The sequence below is a fragment of the Stegostoma tigrinum genome, chromosome 1 (genome assembly GCF_030684315.1).
Source record: "Stegostoma tigrinum isolate sSteTig4 chromosome 1, sSteTig4.hap1, whole genome shotgun sequence".
NCBI lineage: Eukaryota > Metazoa > Chordata > Chondrichthyes > Orectolobiformes > Stegostomatidae > Stegostoma > Stegostoma tigrinum.
Genome location: NC_081354.1, coordinates 34,591,704 through 34,610,092, shown reverse-complemented (window position 1 = coordinate 34,610,092; position 18,389 = coordinate 34,591,704). Strand labels below are relative to the sequence as shown.

The 18,389-nt window shown below is 40.7% G+C and overlaps 1 protein-coding gene across 3 annotated transcripts in view; it reads left to right on the top strand.

Moving 5' to 3' along the window:
• The window catches only part of afg2a (AFG2 AAA ATPase homolog A), a 423,169-nt gene extending 405,302 nt beyond the window's left edge, over positions 1-17,867 (top strand). For all 3 annotated transcript variants that reach the window (XM_059644453.1, XM_048543094.1, XM_048543085.1), the window contains one exon: positions 17,582-17,867. In XM_059644453.1, the coding sequence (XP_059500436.1) occupies positions 17,582-17,758 (177 nt within the window). In that variant the 3' untranslated portion in view covers positions 17,759-17,867. The remainder of the gene's footprint in view (positions 1-17,581) is intronic.
• The last annotated feature ends 522 nt before the right edge of the window (positions 17,868-18,389 follow it).

Here is an 18,389-nt window from a genome sequence, read left to right as displayed (position 1 = left end):
AGATTGCAATGTTGCCGGTAGAGAGAGTTAAGCTTTCTCCAGCTGGTAACCACAGCCTACAATTACATTGTGACAGTTAACATAACAAAGTTCATTGGAAAATGTTGACCTCACTATTTGTAATGGTAAATGTTGACAAAAAAGTAAGATCAAAAATTGTGACACCAGGAAATAAAGTTAATGACTAATAGTTGTGCATACAGCATATGAGGCACTGGAAGTGCTATATATTTAGGTTGGATTATCTGGCAACAACAGCTGTTAAAGAGCTCTCACCATTTGTAAAGATGTTTTGCAACCAAGGAGTATATAAACAGTCAACGGCAGGTACAAGTTGAGAGCTGTGTACACAGTGACACATCTTTGCAGGCCTTGCAGAAGGGGGTGGTTATTTTTGTGTGTGGTCACTGCAATGAAGAGCAACTTCAAGCAGCTTGAATCTGGTGCCAGAGCAAATTACACTCCTTTCCCTGTAGCTGAAACATAGGGGCAAGGTCTGAAACATTTTTTTGCATTGCAAGAGATTTCTACCCCAAGTGTACTAACATTTGGTTTCACCTTCCAACATTATCTTATATTGTATCTATACTGCATTTCATTCTATGTGGTGCATTATCAGAGATTGAGAATACATTGTGTTTTGCCAACTGTTAATAATCCTAAATGCACCAGACATCTTCTAATCTCTGGGCACTGTGTAATATTGTAGTGTCAGAAGGTAGACCATGTTGCCCATTGAACATGGCAAGCAATACACATCAAGCATGTAGCCAATGCAAGGAATCCAAATGAATACTCATGCACTCAGTATCAGCACAAGTAACCTAAATGTTATACAGTCTTTCATTTCAATTTCTTCTGTATATTTCTTTTGCATTTGTTTGTAAATAAAGACAGCACATAACAAAGGCAGTGAATGCAAACAGTTTCCAATCACTCTTAGCCCTTAATGGATTCTGAGCACAGTTTTTGGAACCACAACTAAAGGAGAGTATAGAGGCCTCCAGCATGCCAACTGCTATCTACGTTCTTCATTCTTATCTCCTATATTCACTGACTCATTAACTCCACACTGAGAAAAAGATATTGCAGCTTTACACATGCCAATACCTTTCCATGTAGAGATATATCTTAAGAGATGCCTAAATGCCTGTGTTGATGTCAAGCTACAGGGTTATTTTTGGTTTTTTGGGTTTTTTCAAGGTTCTTTGAGAAGTGGGTGGCAGAGCCCAATTTACAATTGCACTTATTACTGAGGTGCTGTAGTGTCAACAATCGAGCTTCTCATCTGAAGTGCACCCAGCCTGACAATGCAGATTAAAATAGAAAGGCCAGAAGTACTCAGCAGATCAGACAAAATCTGTTGAAAGAGAAACAAAGTTAATGAGTTGAATTTTTAATGGCCTGTGATAGCATGACTGGAAACAACAAGAATCCCTGAAAACAAGTGGGAAATTTTATTAGTGATAATGGGAACTCCAGATGCTGGAGAATCCAAGATAATGAAATGTGAGGCTGGATGAACACAGCAGGCCCAGCAGCATCACAGGAGCACAAAAGCTGATGTTTCGGGCCTAGACCCTTCATCAGAGCCTCTGATGAAGGGTCTAGGCCCGAAACGTCAGCTTTTGTGCTCCTGAGATGCTGCTGGGCCTGCTGTGTTCATCCAGCCTCACATTTTATTATCTGGGAAATTTTATTAAGCTGGTTCCACACCACATTCCCATTTCCAAGGGATCATGGAGAAGCCAGATTGACATGGGGAACAATTACCCACCCAGCCACAGTAGGTGACCAATGAGAACCTTTAAGAGTTGGGGAGGCGATGGCCTAGTGGTATTATCGCTGGACTGTTAATCTAGAGATCCAGATAATGTTCTGGAGACCTGAGTTCAAATCCCTCCATGGCAGATGATCGAATTTGAACTCAAGAAAACATCTGGAATTAAGAACCTAATGATGAATCGATTGTCATGGAAATACTAATCTGGTTCACTAATGTCTTTTAGGGAAGGAAACTGCTATCCTTATCCTGGTCTGGCTTACATGTGGCTCCAGACCCTCAGCAATGTGGTTGACTCTGAACTGCCCGCTGGACCATTGGGGATATGCAATAAATACTGCCTAGCCAGCAATGCCCTCATCCTATTAAAGAATAAGAAGAAAATCCTAAGTATACTTAATTGCAGGCATTCTCTCAATACCAATTACATTTTCAATATGACACGTGTGCAATGATCTTTTTGCTGTGGCAGTCCTCTTTTAATAAGCATATGTTGAAACTAACAGTTTGAAATGTTCTTTGAGGTTCTCAACCATCGTCATAATACCTTGACGTCAAGGCAGTATTTGACCAAGTGTAACACTAATAAAACATAATAAATCTGAAGCTAAATGAGATCAGGGCTTCAATGACAAGGATCATATCTATCCCAAAGAAAAATGCTTCTGGTTGTCGGAGGCCAATCATTTCAGCCCACAACAAGAGTTCAGGAGTTCCTCAGGACAGTGTCCAAGGTCCAACTATCTTCAGGTACTGGTTCAGTAACTTTCCTAACTCCAATGTAGTCAAATGTAGAGCTATTTGTTCTCGATTATGCAATGTTCAGTCCAATTTGAAATTGCACACATAAGGAAGCAATCCATGTCCACATGCAGGAGGACTTGGTTAGCAACCTAGCTCACTCGCCAGTGGAGAAGCAAGTAGCATTCCTACCACACAAGTGCTGGTAATGACCATCTCCAACAGAGATGGTTGAACAATTTTCCAACATCTTTTAAAGGCATATGTTCAGTCTTTCACTAACGATATCCTGCATTGATTAGAAACTATATTCCACCACTCACATAAATGCAATAACTAATTGACCACATTTTCCGATGGCTATTTGACAGAGAGTGGTTCACTACTTGGTCCCATAAAACCTTTTCAAAGTCTACAAAGCTCAAGTCAGGACTGAGTTTGAATACTCTCCAATTGTTTGGATAGTTGCAACTGACAACAATATTTTACACCATCGAAGGAGCCCATCCACCATCTTAAACAACAACTCTTCCACCTGTCTGTTGTGTGCATTATCTGCAGGATGCAGTTCAGCAACTTTTTTTTAAAATCAGTTCCTTCTCCTGTCTGGTGACAATGTCTAGAAAGACAGGGGCAACAGTTGAAAGTACGTTCAGGATCTTCTCCAAATCACACATCATCCAAACATGGAAATAATCACGATTCCTTCATTGTCAGAGTTAAACTCCTTATGTAACAGCAGTTCATCACATTGGAGTGCAATGATTCAATAAGAAAGCTCATCATCACTTTCTGAGATGCAGCAATACCTGCTGCCCTTGCTCATAATGCTCATGTCTGCAGAATAAAGTAAAGAAAAAAAAATAGCAGAAGCTGGCATAGAAAATGATTTCCATGTCTAGCTATATTGGTATATTATATGTAGCTATATTGGTGTATTACACAGTCCCCCATTATGGTTTAATGATTATCTCTGTCCAGAGATGTCTTTCTTTTTAAATCATTCATTGTTAATGGATGTCACTGGCTAGCATTTATGACTTATCTCTAATACTATACAGAATGTGCTGGTGCACTTCTGCTTTGAACCACTGCAGCCCATGGAGGTTTTGTGTTGGAGCACATCCAGTTAAATTATAATGGAAACTAAGGTTAGCTCCTGTAAATGCATCAACAAGGAATGCCTCTTCCTCCTCTTCCCAAAACAAAAACACAAATAAAAGCCAATAATAATCATAGAATCCTTACCTTGTGGAAAGAGTCCGTTCAGCCCATTAAGTTTGTACTGCCACTCCAAACAGCATCCCACCAATATCCAGCTCCTCACTCTGTCCCCATAACCCTACATTTACTTACACATCCTTGGACACTATGGACAATTTACACAGTCCTATCCATCTAACCTGCACTTCTTTGTCTGCTTGGGTTTCCTTCAGATACTCTAGTTTCCTCTCACAGTCCAATGTGTACAATCCACACAGTGAGTCAAAGGATCACCCATTTAATACAAGAGGAATTTCTTGCACAGAGGGCTGTCACGTCTGGGTCATTAAGTATATTCAAGGTTAAGATAGACAGATTTTTGATCAGTAAGGAATCCAGGCTTAAGGGGTAAAGGCAGAAAAGTGGAGTTGAGGATTATCTCTGGCACAGCAGCACAGAAGGGAAGGGGGGATAGGAAGAGAGTGTTAGTCATTGGGGACTCAACATTCAGAGGGACTGATAGAAGGTTTGATGGGAACGAAAGAGACTCACAGTTGGTGTGTTGCCTCCCAGATGCCTGGGTCCGTGCTGTCTCGGATCGTGTCTTTGGAGTCCTGAAGGGGGAGGGTGACAAGCCCCAAGTCGTGGTCCACATAGGCACCAACGACATAGTTAGAAAGAGGAATAGGGATGTCAGGCAGGATTTCAGGGAGCTAGGGTGGAAGCTGAGAGCTAGAACAAACGGAGTGGTTATCTCTGGTTTGTTACCATGCCACGTGATAGCAAGGCAAAGAACAGGGAGAGATTTCAGCTGAACATGTGGCTGCAGGGATGGTGCAGGAGGGAGGGCTTCAGGTACATGGACAATTGGGGTTCATTCTGGAGAAGGTGGGACCTCTACAAACAGGACGGTCTCCACTTGAACCAGAGGGGCACTAATATCCTGGGTGGGAAATTTGCTAGAGTTATTCAGGTGGATTTAAACTAGCTCAGAAGGGGGATGGGAAACTGAGGTGTAGTTCTAGTACACGAGGATGAGAGTAGCGAGAACATGGACAGGGTCTCACTGTCACAGGAGTGTGCTGGCAGACAGTAAGCTGGATTGAAGTGTGTCTACTTCAATGCCAGGAGTATCTGGAATAAGGTAGGTGTGTTTGCAGCATGGATAGGTACATGGGACTTCGATGTTGTGGCCATTTCAGAGACATGGATAGAGCAGGGTCAGGTATGGATGTTGCAGGTTCCAGGGTTTAGATCTTTCATTAAGATTAGGGAAGGTGATAAAAGAGGGGGGGTGTGGCTTTGTTAATCAAGACCAGTATAATGATGGCTGAAAGAACTTTTGATGAGGACTCGTCTACTGAGGTGGTATGGGCTGACGTCAAAAACAGGAGAGGAGAGGTAACACTGCTGGGAGTTTTTTATACTCTTCCGCAAAGTTCCAGGGATGTGGAGGAGAGGAGGATTGACAAAACTATTCTGGGCAGGAGTGAAAGGAACGGAGTGGTCATTATGGGAGACTTTAACTTCCCTAACATTGACTGGAAATGCTATAACTCTAGTACGTCAGATGGATCAGTTTTTGTCCAATGTGTGCAGGAGGGTTTCCTGACACAGTGTGTTGAAGGGCCGACAAGAGGGGAGGCCACACTGGATATGGTACTTGGTAATGAACCAGGCCAGGTGTTTGATTTAATGGTAGGTGAGCACTTTGGAGAGAGTGACCATAATTCGGTCATGCTTAGTTTAGCGATGGAAAGGGATGGGAACATGCCACAGGGCAAGAGTTATAGATGGGGGAAGGGCAATTATAATGTGATTAGGCAAGACTCAGGAGGCATAGAATGGGTTAGCAAAATGCAGGGGATGGGGACAGTCGAAATGTGGAGTTGGTTTAAGGAACAGGTATTGCGTGTCCTTGATAGGTATGTCCCTGTCAGGCAGGGAGGAAGCGATATGGTAAGGGAACTGTGGTTTACTAAAGAAATTGTATCTCTTGTTAAGCGGAAGAGGGAGGTTTATGTGACGATGAGATGAGATGGTTCAGAAGAGGCGAGGGAGAGTTACAGATTATCTAGGAAGGATTTAAAGAGAGAGTTAACAAGACCAAGGAGGGGACATTAGCAGACATTAGCAGGTAGAATAAAGGAGAACCCTAAAGCTTTCTATAGGTATGTGAGGAATAAGAGGATGACTAGGGTAGGAATATGGCCAGTCAAAGACAGAAGTGGGAAGTTGTGTGTGAACCCTGTGGAGATCGGAGAGGTGCTAAATGAATATTTCTCATCTGTTTTCACTGAGGAACAGGAAAATATTGTAGAGGAGATGACTGAGTTACAGGCTACTAGAATTGAAAGGATTGAGGTTAGTATGGAGGAGGTGTTAACAATTCTAGAAGGTGTGAAGGTAGATAAATCCCTGGGCCAGATGGGATTTTTCTGAGGATTCTCTGGGAAGCTAGGGAGGAGGTGGCGGAGCCTTTGGCCTTGAACTTTGAGTCCTCATTGTCTACAGGTTTAGTATCAGAGGACTGGAGGATTGTAAATATTGTGCCCTTGTACAAGAAGGGCAGGAGGGATGACCCAGGTAAATATAGAGCTGCGAGCCTTACGTCTGTTGTAGGGAAAGTTTTGGAAAGGATTATAAGACATAGGATTTATAATCATCTAGCAAGCAACAATTTGATTGGAGATAGTCAGCATGGATTCGTCAAGAGAAGGTCGTGTCTCACAAACCTCACTGAGTTTTTTGAGAAGGTGACCAAGCATGCGGTTGAGGGTAGGGCAGTTGACGTGGTGTACATGGACTTCAGTAAAGCCTTTGATAAGGTTCCACATGGTAGGCTATTGAAGAAAATACGGAGGCATGGGATTGAGGGAGATTTAGCAGTTTGGATTAGAAACTGGCTTTCTGTCAGAAGGCAACGAGTAGCGGTTGATGGAAAATATTCAGCCTGGAGTCCGGTTACTAGTGATGTGCCACAAGGATCTGTTTTGGGACCACTGCTGTTTGCCAGTTTTATAAATGACTTGGACGCAGGCATCGGTGGATAGGTTAGTAAGTTTGCAGATGACACTAAAGTCGGTGGAATGGTGGACAGTGTGGAAGAATGTTGCAGGTTGCAGGGAGACTTGGATAAACTGCAGAATTGCGCTGAAAGGTGGCAAATGGAGTTCAATGTGGATAAATGTGAGGTGATTCACTTTGGGAAGAATAATAGGAAGGCAGAATACTGAGTCAATGGAAAGATTCTTGGTAGTGTGGATGTGCAGAGGGATCTTGGTGTCCATGTACATAGATCCCTGAAAGTTGCCACCCAGGTAGATAGTGCTGTTAAAAAGGCTTACGGTGTGTTAGGTTTTTTGGTAGAGGGATTGAGTTCCGGAGCCGTGATGTCTTGCTGCAACTGTACAAAACACTAGCGCGGCCTCATTTGGAATATTGTGTGCATTTCTGGTCGCCTCATTACAGGAAGGATGTGGAAGCATTGGAAAAGGTGCAGAGGAGATTTACCAGGATGTTGCCTGGTCTGGAGCGCAGGCCCTACGAAGAAAGGCTGAGGGACTTGGGTCTGTTCTCATTGGAGAGAAGGAGGCTAAGAGGGGATTTAATAGAGACATACACGATGATCAGAGGATTAGATAGGGTGGACAGTGAGAGTCTTAAGACAGATGTCAGGGGCAGGTTCTTTACTCAGAGAGTGGTAAGGGCGTGGAATACCCTGCCTGCCAATGTAGTTAACGCAGCCACATTAGGGGCATTTAAACAGTCCTTGGATAAGCATATGGATGATGATGACATAGTGTAGGGGGAGTGTGTTAGATTAGTTCACAGTTCGGCACAACATCAAGGGCCAAAGGGCCTGCTCTATGCTGTATTGTTCTATGTTCTATCAGATCAGCCATAGTGTTATTGAATGGCAGAGCAGATTAAATGGACTGAATGGCCTACTTCTGCTCCTATGTCTTGTAGTAAATATAGCAAAAGCAAATAGGAAAATGATACTGTCACTCTCAAAATCAATTGTCAATGAGAGTTCAGGAAATAAAATTCCAGGTGAATTCTAACTTTTTGAACAATAACATCACATCTCTGGATCACATCAGGCAAGGATAGGAAACCCCTTCTGTCACTAACTTAGATACTATGGTAAGTTCATACCGTGCTATCATCAAGACCAACCTACATCTTGCAAAGTCCAGCATATGTGATTCTAGATTTAAGGAGGCAAAAGACCACAACATTTTTGATATTCCCCACAGCAGGTACATGCACCATTACAAATTCCCCATCATAGATAATTACTAATCAGCCTGTTCAGAGATATTATCTTGAGTTACATAAATCTGGAGCAGGTGGGACATGAACCCGTATCTCGTAGCTCAGAGGTAGGGACACTACCAGACACTACCAAAGTGCCACAAGAGCCCTTGAATTCCCTTTTCTGTAATGAACACTTCCTCAACTTGCAAGCAACATGGATTAAATAAAAGTTTGAGTGGGAGGACAGATAAGGTATTTTTATCTCCATTTAAGTAATATTGTTTTATACTGTCAATGTACTTTCCACCTGAGGTAACATCTCTCACAGACATCTGATTCCTTTGTGAAAGCGTTTTAATTTCTGTAATAGTTAATAAAATCTTCTCTTCCATGTTAGTAAAATATAGGCAAGTGCCATAAATTAAAATTCGCGTGGCCTCCTACTGTGCTATGATGGCAGTATGGTTCCATGATCATGTCTCAACAAAACTTTTCATCATCTGCAAACCTGTGATATGGTTTTATTCCAGTCAAATTTTCGTGCAGTTTTTTTTTTGGTTGGACGTTTTGCATGATTGTACATATTAATTGGCCAAGTTGAACATTCTGTGATGTATTTCTCTAAGTGCACCAGCAGCATATTTTGAAAATTAGCAAGATCAATTTTTACTTCTTTTTTATAATTCAACCAACTGTGATGACATTAGCAGAATGTGCAGTTCTAATTCCTACAAAAGGAAAGCACAAAATAGCCTACAGTGATCATTCACATATGTGCATGCATTTTTGCACTGTTCAGTCCAGCCAAAAATTTATCATAGTTAATCTAATGTAATGCAGCCTCCTTTACGGGAGTGTATAGCTGTTTATACTTTGTCCTGGTGAATGAAGTGGAACACCTCAATTACCACATAAAGTGCAAATGTCACGACCATCGTCTAAGAATGCAAGGCCATGTTTTCCTCTGTGTGCTTAGCTTCATGATAATAAACAGAAGTAGCAGGTTTAAAAATGAGCTAATATTCTGAAGAAGGGTCTAGGCCTGAAACGTCAGCCTTCCTGCTCCTCTGATGCTGCTTGGCCTGCTGTGTTCATCCAGTTCTACACTTCGTTATCTCAGCTTCTCCAGCAGCTGCAGTTCCTACTATCTCTAATAAACTTCTTAGGCTTGATTTTTTTTTATTGCCCTGTTTCCAAACAGCAGCTGAAAAACAAATAGAAGGCAAAGCAAAAATGATCATTAATCCCTGTTCTCATTCTGCTTTTGAATAGCATCCTTTATGACATTTCTGGTGACTTAAAAGGATATAGGAATTTAAGTTGTACACAAATATCAAAAGACATTCAACTAATTTTTTCTTCAAACTGTATTGGATGCGGCTAAATTTCCCACTGAAGTCAAACTGACTGGTCTCTGGGGGAAAACTGTCCCCTGTAAAATCAGATTTCTGAGCAATAGTTTGAGCACTTAATGGGCTTGGGGGGGAGATTGTATTTTCAAGTCAGGAGTCATTCTTTAGAAAACAAATTCCTGGCCCCTTTCTACTCCCCAAACACTTCCCAGTCTCTAGCCACTTGTTTTTTTGTCGAGCCTGTCAGTGCCATGTCTACCCTTTCTGAATTCCTTGCTCTAGATTACTCCTTACATATAGTACACGACCGACCTACATCAATGTAACCATTGCATACCATGTGATGCCACTCTTGTCAAAATATCCTTTTTTTATCCTCCTTCACCTCTGCCAATCAGATCAATCACTTGGACCTCCTATCATTTCTGATCTACTTCCGTGCACTGCCTTCACTTCGTTCCATTTCTACCTGATCCAAGCTAGTCATCACGTCCCTTCCCATCGATGCACAATCATCTCCATTTCCTTATTTTACATGCTACACTTCCGTGACACCATCATCAACATAAATTTAGTTCCCATATCTATGTTGATAGCACCGAACCTCATTAGCCATATTTGAAAATCATGTATTGTGGTATAATTTTCAATTGATAAATTTATTCTTGGCATCCAGTTAGTTTAATTTCAGTGGTGGCTGACCCTCTTAATGCACTTATTTGGGATAAAATTAGTTGTCACTTGGAAAAGGGTGAATTGATTTGAGAGTCAGCAAGGGGGTCATGTTTACCTAACACGAGATTTTTTGAAAAGGTAAAAGAACGGTTGACGAGGGTAATGTTATTGTGGTGTACATGGATTTTCAAAGGTGTTAAATATAGTGCCACGCAGCAGACTTGAAAAAAGCTGTAACTCATGGAATAAAGGGCACAGAAGCAACATGGATACAAAACTGGCTGAGTGATTCAATGAAAACTAATTATCAATAGATATTTTTTGAGCTGGAGAATGTTTTATAATGGAGTCCCCTAGAATTTGCTTTTGGGACTCTTGCTTTTCCTGATATTTTTTAGTGACCTAGATATTGGCGTGCTGGAGACAATTGCAAAGTTTTGTGGAGGATGCAAAGCCTGAAAACATTGTAATCTGTGAGGAGGACAGTATAGGACTTCAAAAGAATAGGACTTTAATGGAGGCAATATCGTTAGACAATTAATCCAGAAACTCAACTGATGTTCTAGGGGGCCAAATTCAAATCCCACCTCAGTAGATGGTAGAATTTGAATTCAATTTTAAAAATCTGGAAATAAGAATTTCTGAATGACATGAAATCATTATCAATTGTCAGAAAAATCCATCTGGTTCACTAATATCCCTCAGGGAAGGAAATCGGCCATCCTCCCCTGGTGTGGCCTACATATGACTCCAGACCCAGAACAATGTGGTTGACTGTAAACTGCCCCCTGAAATGGCCTAGCAAGCCACTAATTGTATCAATCACATGAAGTCTCAACAAGGTGCACAAGATAAAATAGAGAGAAATTATTCCAGCACATAAAAGGATCCAGAATGAGAAGCCCCATTTTAGTGATTTGCAAAGGAGCAAATGTAGGGAAAAAGCTTTTCTGTACAAGCAGTGGTTTAGATCTGGAATGTAGTACCTGCAATTGTAGTGGAAGACAGATTCTTTCGAAACTTGCAAGAAGATATTACATGATTATTTAAATAGAAATATTGGGCAAGGATATGGGAAAAAGGCAAAAGAATGGCACTAAGTCACAATGCTTTTCTGGAGAGCCAATGCAGACACAACAGTCCAAATGCCCTTCTTCTGCACCATAAAAATTCTTTGATTCTGTGAAAGCTTTGGCATAATAAAGGAACCAGATGTTTAACATTAACTAACTGACAGACTCTATTTTTGGATCACTGGTGAAAAAGCTAATCTGAATAATAATTAAAAGCCTTATACTCTCTTGCACACAACTTACTAGCTCGTTAGCAAACTCATCAGCAAAATCGAAAAGCAGCTAAGTGAACTGCTCATATCATTGGGTAATGTTTATATTTTGTGACTGTGTATTTTAATTATAGATTACTGAAATATTATTTCTCTTCTTGCTTTATTGCTGCACAATTGCTGTGGCTATGCTGATGAGAGAACAAAGTTGCCTGAGATAAGCTTTATTATTCTTTTTTGTTTCAGCTATAACTGGTTGCAATATACACAGCAAAAGTAGAAGGAAATCCAGAACTTACAGTGAACCATAAAAAAGCTAATTGAACTATTTGTGGTCCCAGACCAACCCTGAATGGTGTTTTCTCCACAGCACTTTGAATAAGTACAAGATGTGTTTGGTTTATTTGAAGGAATGCAGAGCTTGTGTATATGTTTCAGTTCATGTGGGGAATGGATTTGCTGTGACTGTTTCAAAACCTAGCCATTCTATCAGGTTGTCTTGCAGAAACAGCAGCATGGTGGTTCAGTAATTAGCGCTGCTGCCTCACAGCTCCAGGGACGTGGGTTCAATTCCACCTCAGGCGACTGTCTGTGTGGAGTTTGCACATTCTCCCCATGTCTGCTTGGGCCTGCATGGCAATGCTAAATTGCCTATAGTGTCCAATGGTGGTTAGGTGGTTAGACGTGGGCAAATACAGGGGTATGGGAATGAGTCAGGGTGGCTTGTCTTCAGAGGGTGGTGTGGACTTGTTGGACCGAATCACTTGTTTCCGCACTGTAGGGAATTGAATGATTCTGTGAACATCAGTGAATTCTGTCTAACATGGCTTTAACCTGTGCATGTTATGAATACTAAATCGGAAGATGAGGAAACAATAATAAGAAGAATCTGAGTTGGCTTTGACTGCACCTTGCATCCCCTGAGGTCCAAACGTTGTCACCAACATAGGCCATCTCTTCCTTGCTTCATTAGTTAGGTTTGGGACTAATAATTTGGCACACTGGCCTAGATTTTCCAATGGTCAAATAATTGCTCCTAACGTGTGGACAAGAGTTGGAGTTGGGAATCCTGCACAAACCCCAATGAAGCAGACATCAAAAGAATTGCCTTTGAAATTCCCTATACCTGGAGTCTTGAAACAATATCCACTTAAATCTGAAAGTACAGACAGTTCAGCTGCATTTAAGTAAATAGTTACTCAGGAGACATTCAATTATTTAATACCTAGTCTAATTCCTGACTAACTAGTGAATTGACCCCTAACTTAACACACCTAACTGTGACTACACTTATCCAAGATTTCCCAATATCGCCCCTACCCCTAACCTAACATCCCTCGCTTCATCCGGGTCAGACCCCCACTGCTGGATCAAACTCACCCTACTCCCTACAACCACCCATCCCACCCCTCCTCAGACCTGGCTCAGCTAACAGACCCAGAACCCGCACACCCCCATCCCTGGTCCCCTTTCCACCTCGTTCATTGGAACCCAACTTAGCTGCCAGTCTACCACATGGCACCTTTCCTCCTGGCACCCTAACCTCACACTTACACTACCTTACCCATTCACAGGAGTGGTCAAAGTGACTGCCTGCAACATGACCTTTGAATTTCAGAATATGGTAACTGGCTACCGTAAAAGAGGGGGCGTGTTCCTTTTTTCCACCTTAGGTTCCTACGAGGGGTCTGCCAGAATGGAAATATGGCTCTGTTTCTGAAGGAGCCCTGACTGGAATATTTCTGTCGGAAACACAAACCTCTTTTTTGCATTGAAAACAGAGTGGTGACAATCTGCATAACATTACCTCCTCTTGGAAAATCCAACCTACATATCCTAAAATTGTTTCATTAACTCCAACTTAAGTGGAGGAACTAACATTAGGTTGCCCCACTCAAGAAATAGGGCATTCTGATTGATATACAGATGCATAATTGAACTGAAATCATCTTGCTAAAGAAAAGGGTACGTTTGAATGAAGATATGATGTGGAGATGTCGATGTTGGGCAAGGTCAAAAATCACATGCACCAGGTTATAGTCCAGCAGGTTTATTTGAAAACGCAAGCTTTCATAGCTCAGCTTCTTCCTCAGGTGTAGTATGGGAGAGATGGTATAAGACACAGAATTTATAAGCAGAAAGGTAACAACCCTAAAACTGGCCGCACTTAGATAGACACAGGCACACATGAGTTGTTTTCATCCAAGATGTTTGTGTAGTTGTAAATACATTCTGTTTTGCTGAAAAAACTGACCCCAGTTTAAAATATTGACGGATTCTAAGAAAGATCTCACACCTAGAATGCATTGTCTGACCTGAGATGTCGCCTCTTGTATATATTGATAAAATCTTTAATTATCTCGGGGCAATGACTGAAAGGAATCTGGATTTTGCATTTCTATCAGGGGTGTCCTTGCTAATTGATTAAAGATTCGACGAGAGGTGGCCAGTGTTAGATTTGTTACCTTTCTGCTTATAAATTCCATGTCTTGTACCCTCTCCCTCACACATACGCCTGAGGAATGAGCTATGCTATGAAAGCCTGCATTTTCAAATAAACCTGTTGGACTATAACCTGGTGATGTTTGATTTTTGACCTTGAGGGAAGGTACACTGCTTTAGAGCTTTGTATGGTTAATCAAAGGCACTTCTAGGAGGACTGAAACTTGGGAAAGAACTGGTTTATTCTTGCATCTCTGGAATTTGTGGCTATGCAAATACTCCCACTGGCAGTTCTGCTTGTTATTTTCTGCAGCTACAGAGGCAGGAATGAGCACCAGTCTAAAACTGATAATATAACAGAATGTCCGAAGTGATCGACTGGATAGAGTGTAGGAAGCCCTGGACTAATCTAGATAAAAGGCTACCTTTCTCTTAAGATGACATGTACAATTGCACTCGATTTTCCAGTTCAACTTAGTAAGTGCTACTGTCATTGACTCACATTGCATAGTAATTAGATGTATCGGGCAGACACAGTTAGAGGACTTAATGCAGAAGAATCACAATATTTGAGGTCAGAGTAGATGTACAAATCTGTTCTAAGAGTGAAATTTTTCTCCACGTAATCAACAGAGCTAAATTTTTAAAAAGTCTTCCTTAATTGACTGTTGTTTCTTTATATAATTTGTGGTTAGCATATCTGAACTTGACATTTATTTGTGGCTATCAGATTTGAAAATGAGAAAATTAATTATTTCGATGCAGTGTATTTCAAATGAAATAGATTTATTGCTACACTAAACCCAATGAAAAGAATCCTCATTTTTTTAAACTCCTAATTTGATATAAACTTTTCAAGACTTTTCTTCCTTTACCACATCAATTTACTCTTCATTCAGAGGTGATAGATTGGATATCAACTGTTTGACTGTACCAGAAATCTTTTATTACCTTATTGTCCCACTCCACGGACTTGTGCATATAATTTAGCCCTATACTTTGGTGCCGTACTGTGATGATGCCATGTTTCAGCTTTTACATTAAACCATATGGCTGCCTTTTTAGTCTGATGGATGAACACGACTCCATGGCATGGAACAACAGAAGTTTACCAATGGCCTCATCAACATTTATCCTTAAACCAAAACCTAAAAACAGTCAGTCTGGTTGATTCTATTACTATGTGTTAATTCTTGCCGTTTGCAAATTGACTTCTGAATTTCCTGTCCACAGTGACTATGCTTAAAAACAACTTCATTGATGGGAAAGCATTTTGAGACAACCTGAGGATAGTGAAAAACAATACACCAATTTAACCCCTCCCCTCCACTCATTTTCCCATAGACTGCAGTTGACTGGATTTCTGACAATGGGCAACAACACAGTCAACTACACAATAATACTGGAGTGGAAAGAATGCAGCCATGGATTTTGGGTCTGCTGATCATAGGAGCACCGATATAAACATGTCAGCTTACAGAAAGCCAAACTGACAACAAGTCCAGTGTAGTCTGGCACCAGTCCAGTTTTTTCCCTTTTCTGGAATGAATGCATATTGCAGAGAGCATCATAATACAAGAGTGTTTTCAACAGGTTTCACCAAATTCTTTCTTCCTTATTGAATTTCAAGGACTGTGATGGTGAACTAGTTTGAACAGAGCTGATGATTGTGATATCATCATCATGCAGTCAGGGAAAGTGCCAACAATATGAAATAAAATGACTTAAATTTATATATTAGTGATAAAAATATTCTGATATTGTGACAAATGCTAGAACAGCAGGTTATTCATTTCCGCTAAGATCTAGAGTTTTCACTAAATCTTATCAGGAGGATTTCAGTAAAATATGATTTGATTTGACTTATTTATTGTCAATGTGTATCTTGTTAGAAAATACAGTGAAAAGTGTTGTGTACTGTTGCCATGCTCAGCACTATCCTAAAACACAGACAAATAAACCAAAACATGGAGTGAGTAATAAAAAAATTAAACTATGCAAGTGAAGAAGGTCCCAAGTTTTATCATTGATCTCAGCCAATTTAAAGGGCCTTACAGTAATCAAAACTCTTCAGTATTACTGACCTCAAGAAAAAAAGATTCTCCCGTGCCCAATCTACTTCAGATTACAATGGAAAGATGCCTCAAAATCCAAGCAACAGATGAAATTAGTTGTCTCAGACTACTACGTTGCAGTAAGTTGCTGTTACAGGAGGTTACAGGAGCTTCGATGAATTGATCAGATGGACAGATTTGTGGCAGATAGAATTTAACTGTGAAAAGTGTGAGGTAATGCACTTTGGAAGAAGTGACAAATCAAGAGAGTACTCAACGAATGACTGGACACTAAGGCTCAGAGGACTAGAGGGATCTTGGGATGCTTGCCCACAGATCCCTGAAGGTGGCAGGATAAGTTAACAGTGCAGTTAAGAAGACAAACAGGACAAAAGCCTTCATCATTTGTGCCATTAATTATAAGAGCAGAGAGGTTATGTTGAAATTCTACAAAACTTTGGTTAGACAACGGCTGATGCATTGTGTGCAGTTTTCGTCACGATGCTACAGAAAGGATTGTACTGGATGGGCTGCAAAGAAAACTCCCTGGAACGTTGCCTGGGATGGAGTATTTTAGCTACGAAGGATAAGTTCTTGTTGTATTCTTAAGAGCAGAGTAGGCCGAGAAGGGACCTGATTGGGAGATTATGAGGGGCATATATGGGTGGATAGAAAGCAGCTGTTCCTCTGGATGAAGGGCCAATAATAAGGGGGCATAATTTTAAGGTGTGAGGTCGGAAGTTTAGAAAGGGTTTGAAGATTTTTTTTCATCCAGAGGATAGTGTGAATCAAGAATGCATTGCTCGGAACAGTAGTTGAGGCAGAAAACGTCACACCCTTTTAAAAAGTATTTGAATGAGCACTTAAAATATCATAACTTTCAAAGTAGTGGACCAAATACTGGAAACTAGGACTAGTGTAGATTTATTGGCACAACCTGCTGCTGAACGGCCTATTTTGTACCTTTATGATTCTATAAACACATGAGTATTACTTCCCACTAACAGGATGCTGCAGTTAGCCCAAAAAATTGTTCTGCCTACCACACGAATGGATAATGAGATTCAGTGTAAGTGTGATGCCAGGTATGTAGGCCATACGTGTCAATAGGCCATATCAAACCACATGTCTCTGACCGTTTGCAATGGGCAGCATTCCAATCATTTGTGTGTGCTGGAAGCTCCATTTTTTTCTCACACACTCGCCGTGCCTACGTGGGTTTCCTCCGGGTGGTCCGGTTTGCTCCCACAGTCCAAAGATGTGCAGGTTAGTTGGATTGGCCATGCTAAATTGCCCGTAGTGTTCAGGGATGTGTAGATTAGGTGGGTTATAGGGGAATAGGCCTGTGTAGGATGCTCTGTGGGCCATTGTCTACTTGTTGGGCTGAAGGGCCTGTTTCCACACTTAGGGATTCTAAGGTCCTGCAAAAGGAGCATGTTTACACATTGCACCTTTTCAAAGAAGAACAAAAGATGCCATGGAGACAGCCAATCCCTCAGTCAATATCAATATTTCTTAGTTTGAATTAGTCAATTAACTAAGATTAACAGTTAACAGCCCTGCTCATCACCGTGTCATTCTTACACACACAATCTGGAATGTCCTCTTATGCTATATAAATTGTTGTTTCCTTTCCAAAGTCAGGTTCATTGAATTTCAGCCCTGATGAATACAATACAAAGAAACATTGTTTTCATGTCTCTTTTTAATATTGTTTAAGTTCTGTACTAATGAATCATTCTTGCTCTAAATCTTTGGTGTTTTTGTTGTCTGTTCCTTTCAGATCATTGCTCTTTGCAGGGAAGCAGCCCTCTTGGCTTTGCAGGAAGATATTGAGGCAAAGATAATTAAGAAGAGACATTTTGATCAGTCATTTGAAATTGTCACTCCAAGAATTCCTAAGAAGCTTATGGACTTCTATGCTAGTTATCAGCAGCAAAGTGGACTTCATATGCTGTAAGAATAAAATGAGGTTTTGTCATTAAGCTTGTTATGAAGAGAAATTAAGTAATAATTCTGCAATCTCCATGTGTTAATTTCAATAAATAAAGATTTATATTTCAAATCAACTACAATTAATTGGCATTTTGTTGTAACTAGCTAACTTTGCCACACGCCAATCTTGTAGAGGAAACTTTTCCAGGCTTTTAGAAAAGCCTTGTAGCAGTATAATGAATAGGAATAGTGGGCATATCCTTCCTTCCCTGTCCCACTTTGAATTGTTACATAGTCTTGACATCCGTGTGGACCACTTCATCTCTCAGGAGTTTGATACATCAACATAGCATGTCAATTTAACTAATCTTTGTTTCCCATTTCAATATGTACTGATGTTTTTTAAATACCCATTGTGGATGTATGGAAAAGTCATTTAATAGAATGTTTAAGTGTAAGACACCACATGTGCTGTTCTAAAAATATATACACCCAATATCTGCTCTAGACATATGTGAAACACTGCTAATGCTAGAGTACTTGAAATTTCCTGTATTTTTGTTTTCTTTCCTCAACTTCTGAAGATATTGCTCTGGTGGTGCTGACTTCTGGTGCTTCAGTCAAATGATCATGCTTCATCTCTCAGCCAGGGGAAT